General features: G+C 53.5%; 2 protein-coding genes and 1 non-coding gene across 3 annotated transcripts; 2 read left to right on the top strand and 1 right to left on the bottom strand.

Moving 5' to 3' along the window:
* Positions 1 to 5,927: 5,927 nt before the first annotated feature.
* Positions 5,928 to 10,044, top strand: NCLIV_062960 (putative MORN repeat protein; the record flags this gene model as incomplete). Its single annotated transcript, XM_003885847.1, has 8 exons — positions 5,928 to 5,993; positions 6,893 to 6,991; positions 7,399 to 7,504; positions 7,940 to 8,021; positions 8,531 to 8,660; positions 9,136 to 9,321; positions 9,699 to 9,783; positions 9,974 to 10,044. 8 exons carry the CDS (start codon positions 5,928 to 5,930, stop codon positions 10,042 to 10,044), a joined length of 825 nt encoding a protein of 274 aa, XP_003885896.1.
* Positions 10,045 to 11,765: 1,721 nt separating this feature from the next.
* On the top strand, positions 11,766 to 11,838 carry NCLIV_t140007. The gene has a single exon. It is a non-coding gene; the product is annotated as a tRNA-Lys (tRNA).
* A 1,241-nt stretch (positions 11,839 to 13,079) lies between these two features.
* NCLIV_062950 (50S ribosomal protein L21e, related) lies at positions 13,080 to 13,553 on the bottom strand (the record flags this gene model as incomplete). Its single annotated transcript, XM_003885846.1, has 1 exon — positions 13,080 to 13,553. One exon carries the CDS (start codon positions 13,551 to 13,553, stop codon positions 13,080 to 13,082), a length of 474 nt encoding a protein of 157 aa, XP_003885895.1.
* Positions 13,554 to 15,561: the final 2,008 nt, after the last annotated feature.

Here is a 15,561-nt window from a genome sequence, read left to right as displayed (position 1 = left end):
AAATGAAGAGATTTATGCCAGGGAACACACAAAAGAGACAGTACACCCGCCGTCGCGCCCTCCCCGTGGTGTGGAGTCGCATCTTACACCCCACGCGTGGCTCTCACGCATATGCGCACGCAGAAGCATAGAGATAGAAATAAACAGAAATAGACAGAAATAGATAGATAGATAGATAGATAGATAGATAGATAGATAGATAGATAGATAGATAGATAGATAGATAGATAGAGTTGGAGGGAGACAGAGGGAGTTAGAGGGAGACAGGGAGAGACACCTAGACATGTCTGCAAGCGGCGTGATGACCTGAATTGCGTGAGTTTTGAGGGTTTCCTGTTTGTATAGGGAACACACCTGATATTCATCCAAACGGTGAAAACAACTTGAATCGTCTCCGTGGATTTCGCTGTCGTCTGCGAGGCTGTTTCTGTCAGCCGATCTCTGTTTTCTTCGGGCCTGACACAGTATTCTTCCCCGTCTCCCCACCACGCCTGTTCCAGTCTCGCTTCCCAAGCTGCGTTCGCTGCTCCACAGAGCAACAGGAGAACGTCGAAGCACGTCTGTTCCCCACTAGGTTCGTCTTCGTCACTTGTCTCTCTCACTGGAGAAGAAGCACGTGGAAAGGAACAAGGGGAAGGAGACGTAGAACGCCAGCGCCCAGAATGGGCGGCTTCGGCGTGAGCGCGCGTGGAGGGGATCTGTTCTGCCTCGCGTCTTCTCCGAGCCCCGAGCCACAGGGGACTTTCTGCACGGTTTCCAGACGAAGCCACATCAGCGAAGTCGATGTTCGCGGCTTTCAACTGGCTGCGCGACACCGAGAGCGGCAGACAGCCCAGCGGAATCCAGAGACTGGCAGGGAGACGCCACATGCGACGAGCGGAAGCGGCCGAGTGTTCATCCGGGTGTACAGACACCCGAGCGCGTCTGCGGAGACGCTCCGATCCGCGCAGCATCTTCAAGAGTCGAAAGGCTCAGACACGCGGAGACCCACAGGACCGAGACGTCGCAGAAAACAAAAAGAGGACACAAAAAGGAGGATTTACAGGCGTTTATACTTTTCGCCTTCGATAGGGTGGGGGAGGTCGCCTAGGCGCTTCGCCCCTCTACACATTTTCCCTTGAAGGCTTCGCAATCCGCAGGAGAACGCAAGGTGGTACGCGCGGCATGATTTAGGTTCCGTTTTGCCGCTGCACGTAATGGGAATGGCCGTAGATGTACACGCATGTAACGCATCAAAGAAGGAAGGTGAGGATGTCGCTGTTGCTGGGGAGGGAGGAAGAGGAAGAAAGAACTCGGGGAAGAGGAAAAGATCTTGGCCATGTGCGCTTGGGAAAACGCCGAGAGACTGTTTGCGGCGGGTGAAGGTAGCGGACGACACGACCTTGACGCTCCTTCACAAAAACAACTTTCGACGAAGTTCTGGAGACCTAAGGGAAGGGGTCAGTAGGGAATAGTTGCATTTCTTCGACTGCATTTGCGTCAGTTAGAAAACAAAAAAGGACTGCTGCCCAGGAGGTCTGGTGACATGGAGAGCGCGACGCTGTCTAGAAAGAGAAATCCTCCAGGGATGTGGACTGCGCCTTTCGCGGGGAATTTCGCAGCTCAAACGGCTTCCCGGTTGCCCGTACCGGAGGACAGTCAGAGGAAAAAAGCGAACGAACGCAGTGACGTGAGCGGCCAAACACCAGGAGTGGACACGTAGAGGAGCACATGATCGCGGTCGCCTCCAGCAGCCTGCGTGTACATCGCGAGAGAAAAACCCGCCAGTTTTGCGGCAGGAGGGAGCGGACACCTGGCGAGAGAGAGACCACTCGGCGTGTGAAAGAAAAGACGGAAAATGGATTTCTTCTGCCGGGCGAAAATGGGGGGAACAACCCACAAAACGGAAGGGAAGGGACGGAGAGACACACGAACCGCGACTCATTTGAGAGGCTCGGGTCGCGCCGCATGGCTGAGCGATGTCTCGTCCAGAAAAAAGGAGACAAGTTCGGCAGTTCACCGGCTTTCTTCATGAAAAGGAGAGAGAACGGCTTCTCCAAGAAAAACACACCGAAGGGAAGACAACGGAGTTTGCCGCGTAGAGCGACTTTCGCTGTTTGGAAGAATAGATTCGCCGGCGCACTGACCGCTTTGCTCATGGACCGGCGACAGCTGCAGAAGGCAACAGCTCGTACGTTTTGATGACTGCCGGTGAACAAGAAACTCGACTTCCAAAAGACAGAATTACGCAGAAGCATGCAGTGGAGGTAGGCGCTCAGAGAGGGAAACAGGTGGGGAAAAGCTATACACACACAAGTCGGAAAACTTGTACGCTTTTCCTCCCCGTGGATTTATCCGCTGCCGCCGCGAGTGCGCCGGCTCGAAGAGGGGCGATGCTTGAGAGACCTGTGACGCCCTCGGCGGGCAAAACAATTGAGAGGGTTTGCTCTCGAGTTCCCATGAAAATCGAAGGCCGGAGAGTGAAAGGGAGGCAGGGAAGCGAGAGAGTCGGAGGACAAACAAAGAAACGAAGACGAGGGGGAATTCCGTTTAGTGGAGATCTCGATCGGAAAAAAATTCAAGAGAAGTGTGTCTCTCCCCGCGGGCACGGGTCTCTCTCTGGCCTTGCAAAATGCAGCCGCACCCACTGCGACTAGTCAATATATGACGCCACACGCAAAGGCGTAAACAGGCCGATGGGTCATTCTGCTTCCAATAGATATGCGGGAATTGAGCGAAGACGGTCAGTCCAACGGTTTGCTTCTAACCGGGTCGGCACAGGATCGCTGGACGGTTGGCGCCTGTGCCTCAACCGTCTGCTTCTCTTCTTTGTGACAAGCATCCAAAATCCGGGATTTCATGCCCCGTAAAAGTTGGTGAGACGAAACCGACTTGAGTACGAACAGGAAACTGAGACGAGAAATCCCAGACCGTGATGTCAGCCATGGATACAAGCGCTGGCCTGCGGCAACACCTACCGGCTCCATTTTGGTGAACCAGGACGCTGTGCGCTGCGAGCCTGGGAACCCCTGGAAACGTTTACACTGACTGCTGCTGCTACACAACGGCAGTTGCCTGTACCGTTGTTTTTCTCAGCAGGGTAGCAGGTGGGTTCAATGCACTTGAAAGTGTTTGCGTGCTTTCCCTTGATGTGCTACGGAACTCGCTGGAGAAGGGGGAGCGGCGGTCAGTGTAGCAGTGTCATTTCAATCGCTCCGAGCTCATTTCTGAGCCGTGAGAGACAAGGGAACTGTCTGAGTTCATGATTCGCGCCGAGAAGAAGACAACCGCGAAACTGCACACTTAAACGAGACCGGTAGAGTCCTTCTGTCATGCAGCCGTAGCCTCCACGAGTCCAAACCGAGACCGACCTTCACCCGCGGACTCTGTGGACCGGATGCGCGCGCAGAAACCGTCTCTTGGAGTCCAAGGCCACAGAGCACAGCTGGAAAGTGCTTCGTGACGTTACAGGGAAGATGCTGCATGCAGGCCTTGTGCAAGCAGCTTGGCGGCTTCGGTGCGATGTCATGGGTAGATGACGATACACGTGAAACAGCTGTCCGTAGACAGAACATGCTCACTCTTAGCGTCAGTCGCATCCAGCACAACTGCTTGATAGACGCTCACACGCGTAGGTAGTGGTCTTTCCCCCATGGGGTCTCAGAGTCAGAAGGCTGGTCTGTCTCTCGTGCTGGAAGGCATTCGCAAAAACGGAACGTGAAACCGCAAACAGCACGGCCCTCCAACCAAGCACACTTGTTAAACGGCGGCCAAGACCGCACCGATCTCGTTTGTTTCCCTCCTGCAGATCATTTGTTTGTCCGCGGAGAAACTGACCTAGCAGCCTTGCACAGCGAAGAGCCAGCAGGCGGGCGTCAAAGAAGGATTGATCCGAAGAGTGCAGCTCTGCATTCCTAGCTTGAGTTTTCTATCGGCGCGAACGTTCCGTGCTGATCCACAGAAGCCCGCACATCCAGCAACGTAGCAACGCGCGCGTTTGTGTCTGTAAATTCTAGACCTACTTGCCCACGAACACGCCAGCACGATGTAACTACGTCGATGCATACATGTATATAACCTTTTGTGTGTAGACGTGCCTTTTCCGCGCATCCAAGTGCTTGTTGCGTCACTAGAGTACGTTCAACTGTGAGCCGAAGTACGCGGATCCGTAACCAAATACCTTGGCCTGCGATTGAGAACTCTTGCGTTCGCGCACTGTTATGCAGCGAGAAACACAAGTGCTCTGTGTTGCCTCAGACTTCTAGACCCCCCACCCCCCCTGGAAAAAGCAAAGACGTGTCGTGTGTCCACTCCAAGTATTAGCCACAGAGGTTGCGTCGTGTTTCAAATCTGCGAAACAGTGTTGCATGTGTTTTCAATTGACCTGCTTCTGACGCGTGCTGAGTGGCAGCTGGATCAGTCTGATCGGCATAGGTAGGCATGGAAGGCAAACGCGAAGGGAAAAAACGCTTAGTGTCACGCTTCTCATTTGTGTTTCTGGAGCATACTCCTCTATACCAGCGCTCTCAGCCCAAGAAAAGCCTTTGCGACTGGGCAGTACACTGGACACATCCCTCATTTCCCCGGTCCAAAAGAGACGGGCAACTTCTCTCTCGCCCGCCGCCTCGCCCCCGGTTTTCGCCTTTTCTCCTGTCAACTCTTCTCCTGTCCCCTCTCGTGTTAACTCACGAGCACCTACGTAAACGGATATATAAACGTGCGTGTATCTGGTATTCGTGTTGAGAGCCGAATGTAAAAAGCGGCGATGCGGCGGCCTTGTGTGCATCTTTCCACAGCCTCCGTTTCTGTTTTCCCTGAGTGCACCCACTGACATGGGCTTCTCCCGATTTTGACGGCCGGCGAGCACGCGTAACCTTGCTTTTACGTCAGGATGCGCGTTTAATTTCGGCCTTCAAGAACTGGACGGTTTTAGTCGAGGCGGCTCAGAACCTTCTTCGAGTTGTGTTTTCCGCGGATCGCGTTTTCGAAACGTTGAGGGTTTTTGCCTCAACCCCCGCTCTGCCCAGAGTTCCCGGCGGGGGCATGGAAACGCCGACCAAAAATCCGAAAAAAAACGCCGAATAGGATTTCCGTTCATCCGTACGCCTTCTTGCAGGCAGAGGAACGAAATTGCTTGCCGATTGACATCCCTTTCTTCCTCCAGTCTTCCACCGCAGTGCGGCTGCGTATGGCGTGTTTCGAGCATGTCACTCCGTCGCTTGTCTCCTCCTCCTTTGCACCGCCAATCGCTCCATGAGAAGATTCAAAATTAAGATTGCTTCTCGGTAGGTCCAGTCTGGAGGGTTCTTTCGCGGAAACCGACTCCTTCTGTACACGGCCCAGGATCCGGGAGTGAGACCGGCCTCGCGTGCCTCCGACGAGTCTCCGCGGACTTGGCTTCGCACCAGAAACAGCGCGGTCCAGATCTTCCTCTTCTCTGTCGAAGAACCTCCCCACTTTTCTCTGGTCGTCAGTGAAATTGTGAACCGCAGTTCTGGGGTCTTCATCCTCTTTCGCCCCTCACATGCATCGCTTGGAGCACCCGCCGCGCCTCACCCCTCGACCTGGGTCTCCGTGTCGGCGTCCAGTCCGCCTCGTCTCTTTCACTCTCTTTCTCTCTATTTTCCCCTTTGTCGCAGTCTTTCTTTGACTGGGACCCAGGACTTTGTCCTCTCTCTCTTCTTGTGTCTTCGTAAACCAGAGCCGGTCGACGCTCCGCCCTTCGCAGCAACTCTGCCTTTCCGGTCTCCTCAGGAGCACGAGCTGTCTCTGCAGCTTAACAGGGTGCCGACGACGTCGACTGACTGAGCGTCCGGGCGCCTTCTGTGCCGGTGTCTCGTGTCTTCCGTCTCGCCTTCTCCCCGTCTCTCCCTGACGATAAAACACGGAGGCAAGAACTTACGCTGACAGCTATCTTTCTCGGGTCGGCGACCTGGAACAGCAGCACGATGGGAAACTGCGCGTGCCCCAGGAGCCTTACAGGCGACACCAGCGACGAAGTCATCTTTGGTCAGGTGCGCGAGAGCTCCCGTTCACGTCAGTAGAGAAACCTGTGTTTCCATAGAGCGCTGTGTGTTTGTCCATGCTGAAAGACACGCATTCTCAGAGTATAGGCCGAACAGGCTCAGAGAAAGATGCTTCTACAGGTTGCCCTTTGTTCCAAGTCGAGAGAACGTCGAAGTCGGGCGCATGCAAGGACCGCAATGGTCCGTGTGTCTCCCGAGCAACTCCGGGGGCCTAGGCACTCCGACTCCCTCTTGTGTTCCGAGGGCAGAACGGCCTTTTCGTACTGGTCACGTGTTCCGGAAGAACTTTGCGATATCGATGAGAGAGCAGCACTCTTCCCATCCTGGACTCTCGCACCTCGGTCTGTTCCCGGCAAGGATCCCCATCACTCAGGAAGGCGGCATACACACATATATAGAAGGGTGTATCGTTTGTGAATAGGTGTAGCTTTTCACAAATATATGAATGTATATGTGGATAGTGGTGCATGGGGAACAGGGTGTCTTTGTCATTTCCGTGGAAGTGAGTCCGTGCACACAGACCTGCTCATCTGTGCGAGGAAAAGCATGCATGCAATTCCACGGATAAGGTTTTAATGACGCGTATATATGTAAGCATGAGGATCGGCTACGTCGGCGCATCCGCGTTTGGTGAAACTCTACACTGGTCATGCAAATAGGCACGTATGTGTACCTCTGCATACACATGCAGATCCATCTATGTAGGTTCATCCGTGAATGCATAAATAGAGATGTACGTACACCTGGCTTGCATTCCTGTGCGCGCGCGCACTCGCAGTTAACACGGAGGTTCTCCGCCCTTGGTAGTGGAAATAAGATATTGTCGCGCTTGGGCACATGGAGAAAAGACTTCCAGTCTCTGCGAGTGGTGTTCTCTTCCTCTGAAGGACGGCAAAGGTCAGGGCTTCGTGGGCAAGGATCTTGAAGCCCGCCAGAAACGCGAGGTGACTTTCGAGAACGGAGCTGTCTACAACGGAGAGTGGACGGTAGGTTGGCAGCCCCCGCTTCCAGTTTCTCGTCTCGCGTCCAAGCAGGGGAACGAGCTCGTGTCTTCTCTACTGGTGGCAGTGTAAACGCGCATGACGCCTATATCACCTGAAACCACCAGCGTCAAGAACAAAACACGTCAACACAACTTGTGCATATTTCAATGTATACGTGTATGTTTGAAGAGATGCATATGTGTGTAGAAGATGCTGTGTGTGTGTGGGGTTTCTGTGACTGGTGATACGTCACATGCTGTTGAGGCGAGCGGTGAGTTTCGACTCGGGTCCTTCAGAGGAGTGACGCCACCGTTGACTCGTGGAGGGGTGCCGACGAAGCGAGGTTTCTGGTCTTGTCAGATCTTGTCAGCTCTTGTCTTTGCTCCGCTCGGGCTGTTGTTGCTTCTCAGGGAGATGTTCGAGATGGATACGGTGTACAGATTTGGGACGACGGTGCCCGGTACGAGGGCCAGTGGGTGAATGACAAGGCCCAAGGAAAGGGGAAGTTTATCCACGGTACGTGCTTGCATCAAGCCTACGCGCAGATATATGTACGTTTGCATGCACCGAGACAAAAGCGGTGCACACACAGAGAAGATCGGCGCAGAGTTTCAGGTAGAGGTGTATTTATCTCCATCTGCTACTCTGGATATGCATGGGCAGCCGTTTTGGGATAAACACGGTCGTTGGGTGGATACAGGGCGCAGGCATACAAACATGTATTGCTCAATCTCAACGGGCGTGTGCTTCGTGATGTATGTGTATCGAGCGAGACATACAATTTGAAGTGCGTTGTATCGGTGGCGGTAACCGCCAGCGCCCGCGCGGACTTTGTCGGTCTCTGCCTCTGCGACTGTGGCATCTAACCGGACTCTACGACGTAGGGTCTACGTTCCCTTTCCAATTCCTGTCGCTCTCACTACGAGGGCTTCCCCGTGTATCTGTATGCAGTGGATGGCGACGTATACTTTGGTGACTGGTTCGAGGACAAGGCCCACGGCTACGGGGTGTACAACCACGCAGATGGTTCCAAGTAAGCTCGCTCTTCTGCTTTTACGAGAAAGGAAACTGAATCCCAAAAGTATCCTGGAACACGTGACCGTGCGCCATTCCACGTAAGAAAAAGTCTCTCCACTGCTCATCTGTGCTCGTCGCTCTGTTTCGGACAAGAGGGTTCGCAGGCACCTGCTGGCTCGCCTGTACAGACCATCGAAAACACAGCTCCGGATCTCTGGGGGGAAACGTGTGCAACGCGGTTCCTTCGTCTCGGTGTTTTCCCCGCTTTCGCTGTCACCTAGCGTCTTGTGGAGTGTCGGTACGTGACAGTTTTTGGCAGGGAAGACGTCGATTGCGACAGCCCACTGGCTTCCGAGACTCGCGTGCACCTCGTAGAACTGTGCAAAACGTTTTGAACAAAGACTTGAAGGGTGGACGAGGAGGTAGTGGAGGCGGCTCCGAAAGTAGCGAGTTGGGCGTGTTTTTTCGGCGTTTCACTCTGGATGCACCCGCGTCTCTCCATGTTTTTTGCCTGCGCTGTCCCAGGTACGAGGGTCAGTGGTACGAAGACAAGCAGCACGGCAAGGGAACCGAGCAGTGGCCCGATGGGGCCAAGTACGAGGGCCAGTACAGCAACGGAAAGAAGCATGGGAAGGGCACATTCTCCTGGGCAGACGTAAGTTTCTTTCCGGTCAGGCTGCCTCTGTGTAATTCAGACACATGTTCTGCATTACAACACGCACACACGTCAGGTGGTGCACGAACAGGAGGGGAAACGGACGACGAGGTCGTCTTCTCGGGGATAGGCCAGAGAGAACGTCGTTCAAACCCAGCCCCTCCTGGGCCTTCCTATTTTTAGTTCGCTTTCTCCTGACCACTCTGCCGGAGCTTTGCGGGATGCATTCTTCTCCAAAATCCGTGTTCTTGAGCCCGCGGGAGCCGACTTTTGATTCTTGGAAAAGTGCTCAGAGGAAAATGCGTTCTGAAGAACTGCGATAGACCCAGCCAGGTCGGGAGCGAGTGCCCGCGGTGGAATACAGGAATGCCACCAGGGAAAGTGCACCCGAAAGTAGCTGCGTTTTCCGTTTCTGCACATTGAGGCGTCTCTTCCGCACTCCCGCGACGCCTGAGCCGTCTGGCTTCTGTTTCAGGGCAGCGTGTACGAAGGCGACTTTGTGAACAACGACATCCATGGCTACGGAGTCTATCGCTGGGCCGACGGCCGGCGGTACGAGGGGGAATGGGAGAAGAACCGCATGCATGGCCAAGGAAAATTCCAGTGGGCTGACGGCCGCATCTACCAGGGCGACTACCGACACGATCAGAAAGACGGGAAGGTAGGCCTGCGTGTATTGAGCGTTGCTGCGATCAACATGAAGAGGTCACAGGTCTTTACGTTGCTCAGGTCCAGTTCCTTCACTGAGCGATAGGTGCCGGCCTCGGCGGAGTGTTTCGAACAGCCAAGGTGTCGAGGCACTTGAAAGGAAAGGCCGCACATGTACAAATGAGGGTTTTGCCGGGAAGGTCGCCATTGTGTTTGGGACACAAAAACGCGTATAGAGAGGAACATGTCCAAGCGGAGAGGGCGAGAAATCCGAGGTTGAAGAGAAAAATGCTGGAGCTTCCGTTTTCAATGTTGTGTGCGTCGCGGTCGAGTGCACCTTTCCGCAAGTTAAAACGAACCCCTTCTTCAATTCCAACTGTCCATCTTCAGGGCACGTTCTCTTGGCCAGACGGACGGAAATATATTGGCAGCTGGCGAAACGGGAAACAGCACGGTCGCGGGACTTACATCACCTGTAAGTCCTTTCGGGAATAGCTGCTCACCGTGTCGCACATGCACCGTATGATTTGCGTCAAATGCAGCGAACACTTCCACAAAAAACTGCATGCGATAGAGACGGACATGCGTGTATGCATGCACACATATTTGCAGATGGAATGAATGTGTTGCGTATCGGACTATGTGTATGTGTTCAATTTTTCCAGCAAAGAATGAACAACGGAATGGCGAATGGGAAGACGGTCGGCGTATCAAGTGGATCAAAGACGACGAGTAGCAGACGAACCGGCCCCTTCCCTTTCTCAGCGGTTTCCAGGAGAGAGGACGTGCCTGGGGTTGCGGATTGATGCTCCGCAAGTCTCGCACTGCAGTGACAGTGAAGGGTTCCTTGAAGCAGCCCCGCGAAAAACTGCATGCGTGGCTGCGGTGCGGGTCACGTGGCATAGTGAATCGGCTGTAGTGAAGCAAAGGGCTGTAACACAGTGAACCAGAACGTGCAACGGGGACGTTGAATGCAAAGATTTATGCATCTGCGTTTACCAGCGTTTATGTGTATATGCATGAACTGTGAAGGCAGAGTGTCTGCCGTTTTGGGTAGCGCTTCGCGGCTCTGGAGGCGCTGAAGATTGAACATCCGTGAGGGCGGCGCTGGTGCCAGGGAATGCTGGAATCTGTACAGCTATTGTGGTGGGAACGGCGCGTAAATTTTCCGTACAAAATGAGTCGGTTTTGTGGCGCCGGGAGAGAGGTGCATTCGCGTCGATTTGAAACATTTTAGCGGGGGAAACCGAGCTTTTTCAGACTGGCACTGCCATTTTGTGGCATGTTCACCGGCCTTCTGGTCGATATTAGTAGTTAGTAGTCTGTTTGGCTTTTTTCCGATTGAACCGCTGACCAGGATGACGCATGCGCTTCGCTCCGCTCCCATCTTTTTTCCGGTGTGCTTACTCGTCGACAACTCGTTTCCCACAAAACCAGTCACCCCTACCTTGTTCAGACGTATCCGTGCTGCGCAGTCAGAGGGGGCGATTGCAGTGATCTTCCGTTTCCCCCGTGTTCACTCGAACCGCATTACCTTTACTCCGCCTGAATCCCCCATCGCCCCTCCTGCATCGAAAAAGTTCCAGAGTGGCGGGACGCATGCGAACAGAAGGCCGTGGAAACAACAGAACTGCGCGTGAGTCTGCGGTTTTGTCAGGACTCTCACTTGTGAATTCGCTCCCCTCGTCCAAAAAGTCGACAGAGCAGATTCACGGAAGCAATGGAGTACCGATCACGAGCTGATCTGGCACTAGAAGAAAAGTTTCAAGTGTACGTACACTGTCAACAGTGGTGTAGACGAGCTCATGGCGCAGCAGGTTCCGCAGAAAGCTGACACACCGATACAAAAAACAGGTGTGTCGCAGCGACACGCCCACTTTAAAAGCCAAACGTGTTCCAGAAGAACCACCACAGACACACGCGGCGGCCTGTGTCAGGCAGCAGGCACATGGGTGAATTCGGACATGCGTACACACACACACACTTACGGCAACTACAGAGATGTCAGACGGACGTCGGTCGAGCAAATCGCTCAAGATGACGGCAGATTCACTGCATGTGTTTCCGCCTCCCAGGTGAGGGCGGGCGTGTAGGTGTCGCGTGACGGGTTTTGTCACGCGCAGTGATCTTTTCCCATTCCACTTCATTGCTGGTCAGGTTGTTCAAGTGAAAACTGATGCGTAGCCTGATCCGCAGAGGAACGCTGTTCGAGGCTGAAAACATGAACCGCGGAAAGCCACTGTTGGGAGATCGATTCGGCAGACGCGTTGGCCAGATTGCGGTAGGGGCAGTCCTTGAACATGCGCGCCGACAGACCGTTTTATTCGCTTGAGCTCCAAACCTAAACCATGGCAGGTTGATTATTGAATCAAAAAGACGAGATGCCATTAAATAGGGAACGTGAAGATGTAAAACAAAATGGTACGGACGACGTGGGGAGACGCCAGAGCTATACGTGCCGATGTAGCTCAGTCGGTAGAGCGCGAGGCTCTTAACCTCGTGGTCGCGGGTTCGAGCCCCGTCGTCGGCTGCTTTTTACTGTCACCTGGAATTGCTATGAACTGTGGCTAATGAAACTGCAAAACAAAGCCGATCTTTCTAAAGTTACCGATTAATGCCAACAATGTTGGTTTCTGTTCCAAGGGTGTAAGCTCATCTTAGGGACTGCTGTGGTATTCAGTCGGCGAGGACGAGCCATCAGCGCAACGTGCTGCAGTACGTGTACTGAGAGTTGACCGCTCCAGTGCGAAAAACTACGCGAAAGTCGTTCAAATGTGGCGCCTGCATTCTGGTACATTTTCGGAAGCCAGCCGCTGGAAGAGTTGGAGGGTTTTTGTTTAGATTCTAGCATGTCCGTTGTCTCCCACTTTGCGAGACACATGTTCTTCATAACTCAGCAACGTTGCTTCCTTTGTTTCGCAGCCCTAGCAAACGTGTACTTCCCAGGTACATCGGAAGAAGAAAACCAGGCAGACCAGCCGCCGGTTCACGTTCGCGCGTGAATGCAGCTTTGAGAATTCGTACGTGGAAGAGTGTCGGAACCTACGTGAAGGGCACTGGCGGAGACAACAGAGTATCTAGGAGCACGAACAGGAAGTATAACCGCTAAAAGGTTCGACGAGGATGTGATGCACGTCTTCAGGATCACTGCCATATATTCGGAGAATAGAGCAATTGTCAGTGAGTCCACAATTTGGGTAGTGACTGAGCTCGTTTTTGAATACGTACAAAATTCCAATTACAAGGAACCTAGCACGACGTGGAGTCGCGCCACGATGTCGGTCAGCAGGGTTCAACCGATCTAAGACTGAGACACCGTTAGGGTAAGCCGATCATCACCCCGCACAGACGCGGAGGGCATCAACTGGACTTTCTGTGAACAGTTTTGTAACAACGCGGCTCACCGCCAGGCTCCTGAGAATCGCAGCACCTCGAGTCCTCCACAATTAGACATTCATCGGCCAGTCCCATCCTGAGAGACGACTGCCAACACGACCTTGACTCTCCACGATTTCGCTGGCACGGAGTGACACCTGAAACCCTTCTCCCCGTCAAAGAAAAAGACCAGCAGTTCGCACCCTCCCTCCAGGCATATACACCAGCAGATCAAAACACGTAGAGAAACATGTTTGAGGTTCCTGATGTATTTCCACGGGGAGCAAAAAGGTACGCGGCGGCGCTTCTTCGTTCTCAAGTGGGGAGCGAATTGAAAACGGACATCGGTTGGAAACGTGGGAAAGACCACGAAGACCGAAATTCGACTTTTTCCGTTTAGTAGGACTCAACGAAGGGCGCAGGCTCGAGGACCTCCATAGGGCCGGAGACGAAGCAGCCAGGCTTGGGTCCCTCGACTTGTCGCTTTGTCTTAATGCTCTCTCCCTTCAAGTGAGCTTCGTGATGGGCGGCGTCGTTCTCCTTCACACGTCTAAGGAACTGTTCGTTGCATCTGGACTTTCTCACATGCTCCAGGCGAACATGGATACGCTTCTTGATGACTCGGTTGCCAACAACCTTGTTGACTTCCACACCGACTGCCCGCTGGGTGACGTTGAAGACAATTCCCGTTCGTCCGTGGTAGTAGGAATACGGCATACCCTTCTGAATCGAGGGATCGCACACGATATCGACGTAGTCGCCTTTCTTGTGAATGACCAGCAAACGAGACACGGCTGGCATTCCATGACGACGGAAAGCCTTGGAGAACTTTTGGCGCGTACGCGCGCGCTTTCCGAATGACGTCGGCATTGTGCAAAGAAAAGAAAGGAAGAAAGAAACACGCAAATGGGCACGCACTGCCGAACGCCGGAAATATCACGCGGTCGCAAAGTCCACGGATTCCACGATGAAAGTGGCGACGAGGCCCCCACTCCGCACGAAATGTCCTCGGTGACAAAAAAGGGAATTTCACAAAGCAGGCCCATGCATCGACGAGATTTCGCAAAAAGAGCCTCTGCCCCCACGCACCGTCATGCCTCCTCGTTCCTTACAGCTTGTGGGGCTGATCTTCGGTTATTAGCCGAGGCTCATTCCGGATGCAACGCATGCGGCCTTTCGCATGCAGATGCTAGTTGCAAGCTCGGAAGTTGGCCACTTGACGAGCAGGTTTGTCCTGGAAATTCCGTGTACTTCACGTTCGAGGCCGCTACGAACGGAGCCTGGCGAGGTGGCCGCGCAGACTGCGGAGGAAAACTTTTACCGAAAAATTGCTCTCTCGAGCGTAGGCGGTTTTTCGCCTCCTGCGAGGACACGCGATTGTGGAAAGAAGAGCTACCTTCATTACTGCTACTAGTGACGGGGCACTACATGCAAGTTTTGGATAATAGACAGCGCACTGCCTGGTACTGGATGTGTGTCCTTTCTTGCGACATCTGGCAGCGCTTCATTTTCTTCATCTGCCTGGCTCTTTTTTGGTGTCGCCTGAAACAAAGCTCAGCGCGTCTTGCTTTAAGCGTGCGTTCAGACGTTGATCAGACGATCCCAATTTTGTCTAGATCTCAAGTCTGCCTGAAGCCACACAGACACCGAGCTGGGCTCTCCCCTCGCGACCGGCGGACGCTAACGAGCGTAAAGCGTCTCCATCGCGACACTGATCGGGCAGCCGACATATTTAAACTGACTTTCTGTTACCACACAGTGCGATTGATAGAAGATGCACTAGAAAATGCTCCTCATCGAGGTTTTGTACAATTCGTATGGGCCAATGCTCCGAGCAGCGTGTAGCAAGGGTGTCAGCGGACCACATATACACATCTCAGCAGTCGTCGTTGTCCGGTGAAGTGAGGCCGTACAGGCGTATTCGGTGCCGCTCTTCTGAATCATCACTTCTCATAATACTTTATTTGGGCCATTGCCTACTTGTAGGATATCCGATGTCTTCTGTCACATTAAAACGAGTGTTTATATTAAATTGGTACTGCCGTTTATTATAGGCTGGATGATGGCGTTACGTATCTTCTTACACATGCCTCTCCCTGCTCGCCAGACCCATGCATCGGTGCATCGACCTCGCGGGAGGATGAACACGCCATTTTCACAGATCTCCGAGTCCATGTTTTTGCTGAGCTTGAGGTATAACATGCGCCTTCTTTCTAGTCTCTGTATGCTGGCGAAAGGTCAGGCGAAAGCGTGTATGGACAGAGCGTACCGATGTGTTTCCACGTGACGGGGAAATGCCGCGGGGGCAAAGTGGGTAGCTTCTTGAATCAGGACGAGATGGTGCAGCGCAGGACTCCTTACGAGTCAATGCACTGCATACTTAGGGCTGTACAATCAGGAATCCGGTGGGAACCACACACGACACTGTTCAACGTGTATTCTCAATCCGCAGCTTGGGGGGGCGGAAAACGGGGCAAAAGCCCTATTATCATGGCCGGGCTATCAGCTGCGGCACTCTCTCACGAAGCTAGGGTGTCCTCGCACGAAACTGGACAGAATCTGCGAGAGTTGCCAGGTCAGCGACTAGCCCGTGCCTGTCTTGCCTGTGCTCAAGGTGAGGCACGGACTGTGGAATGGAGAAACAATGCATGTATCCTGTCAAATCACGGGGGCTCAAGCAAGCGCAGTTTACTGGTTCAGATCATTGTTGGCTGCTCTCTTCTTACATGAGCGAAAGCAGCGACTCGACGAGGGCTTTGAAAGAGCCTCTCGTTCCGTTTCCTTAAAGTACCTTGGATTGCGCGGGACCCGTGGAGGCCGCCTGCAGATTTTACTGTTCCGGTAGGATTTCCCCACCACGCTTCACGTCGCAAAAGAT

Source organism: Neospora caninum, chromosome XII (genome assembly GCF_000208865.1).
Source record: "Neospora caninum Liverpool complete genome, chromosome XII".
NCBI classification, from domain to species: Eukaryota; Apicomplexa; class Conoidasida; order Eucoccidiorida; family Sarcocystidae; genus Neospora; species Neospora caninum.
This window is presented reverse-complemented; position numbering and strand designations above follow the sequence as displayed.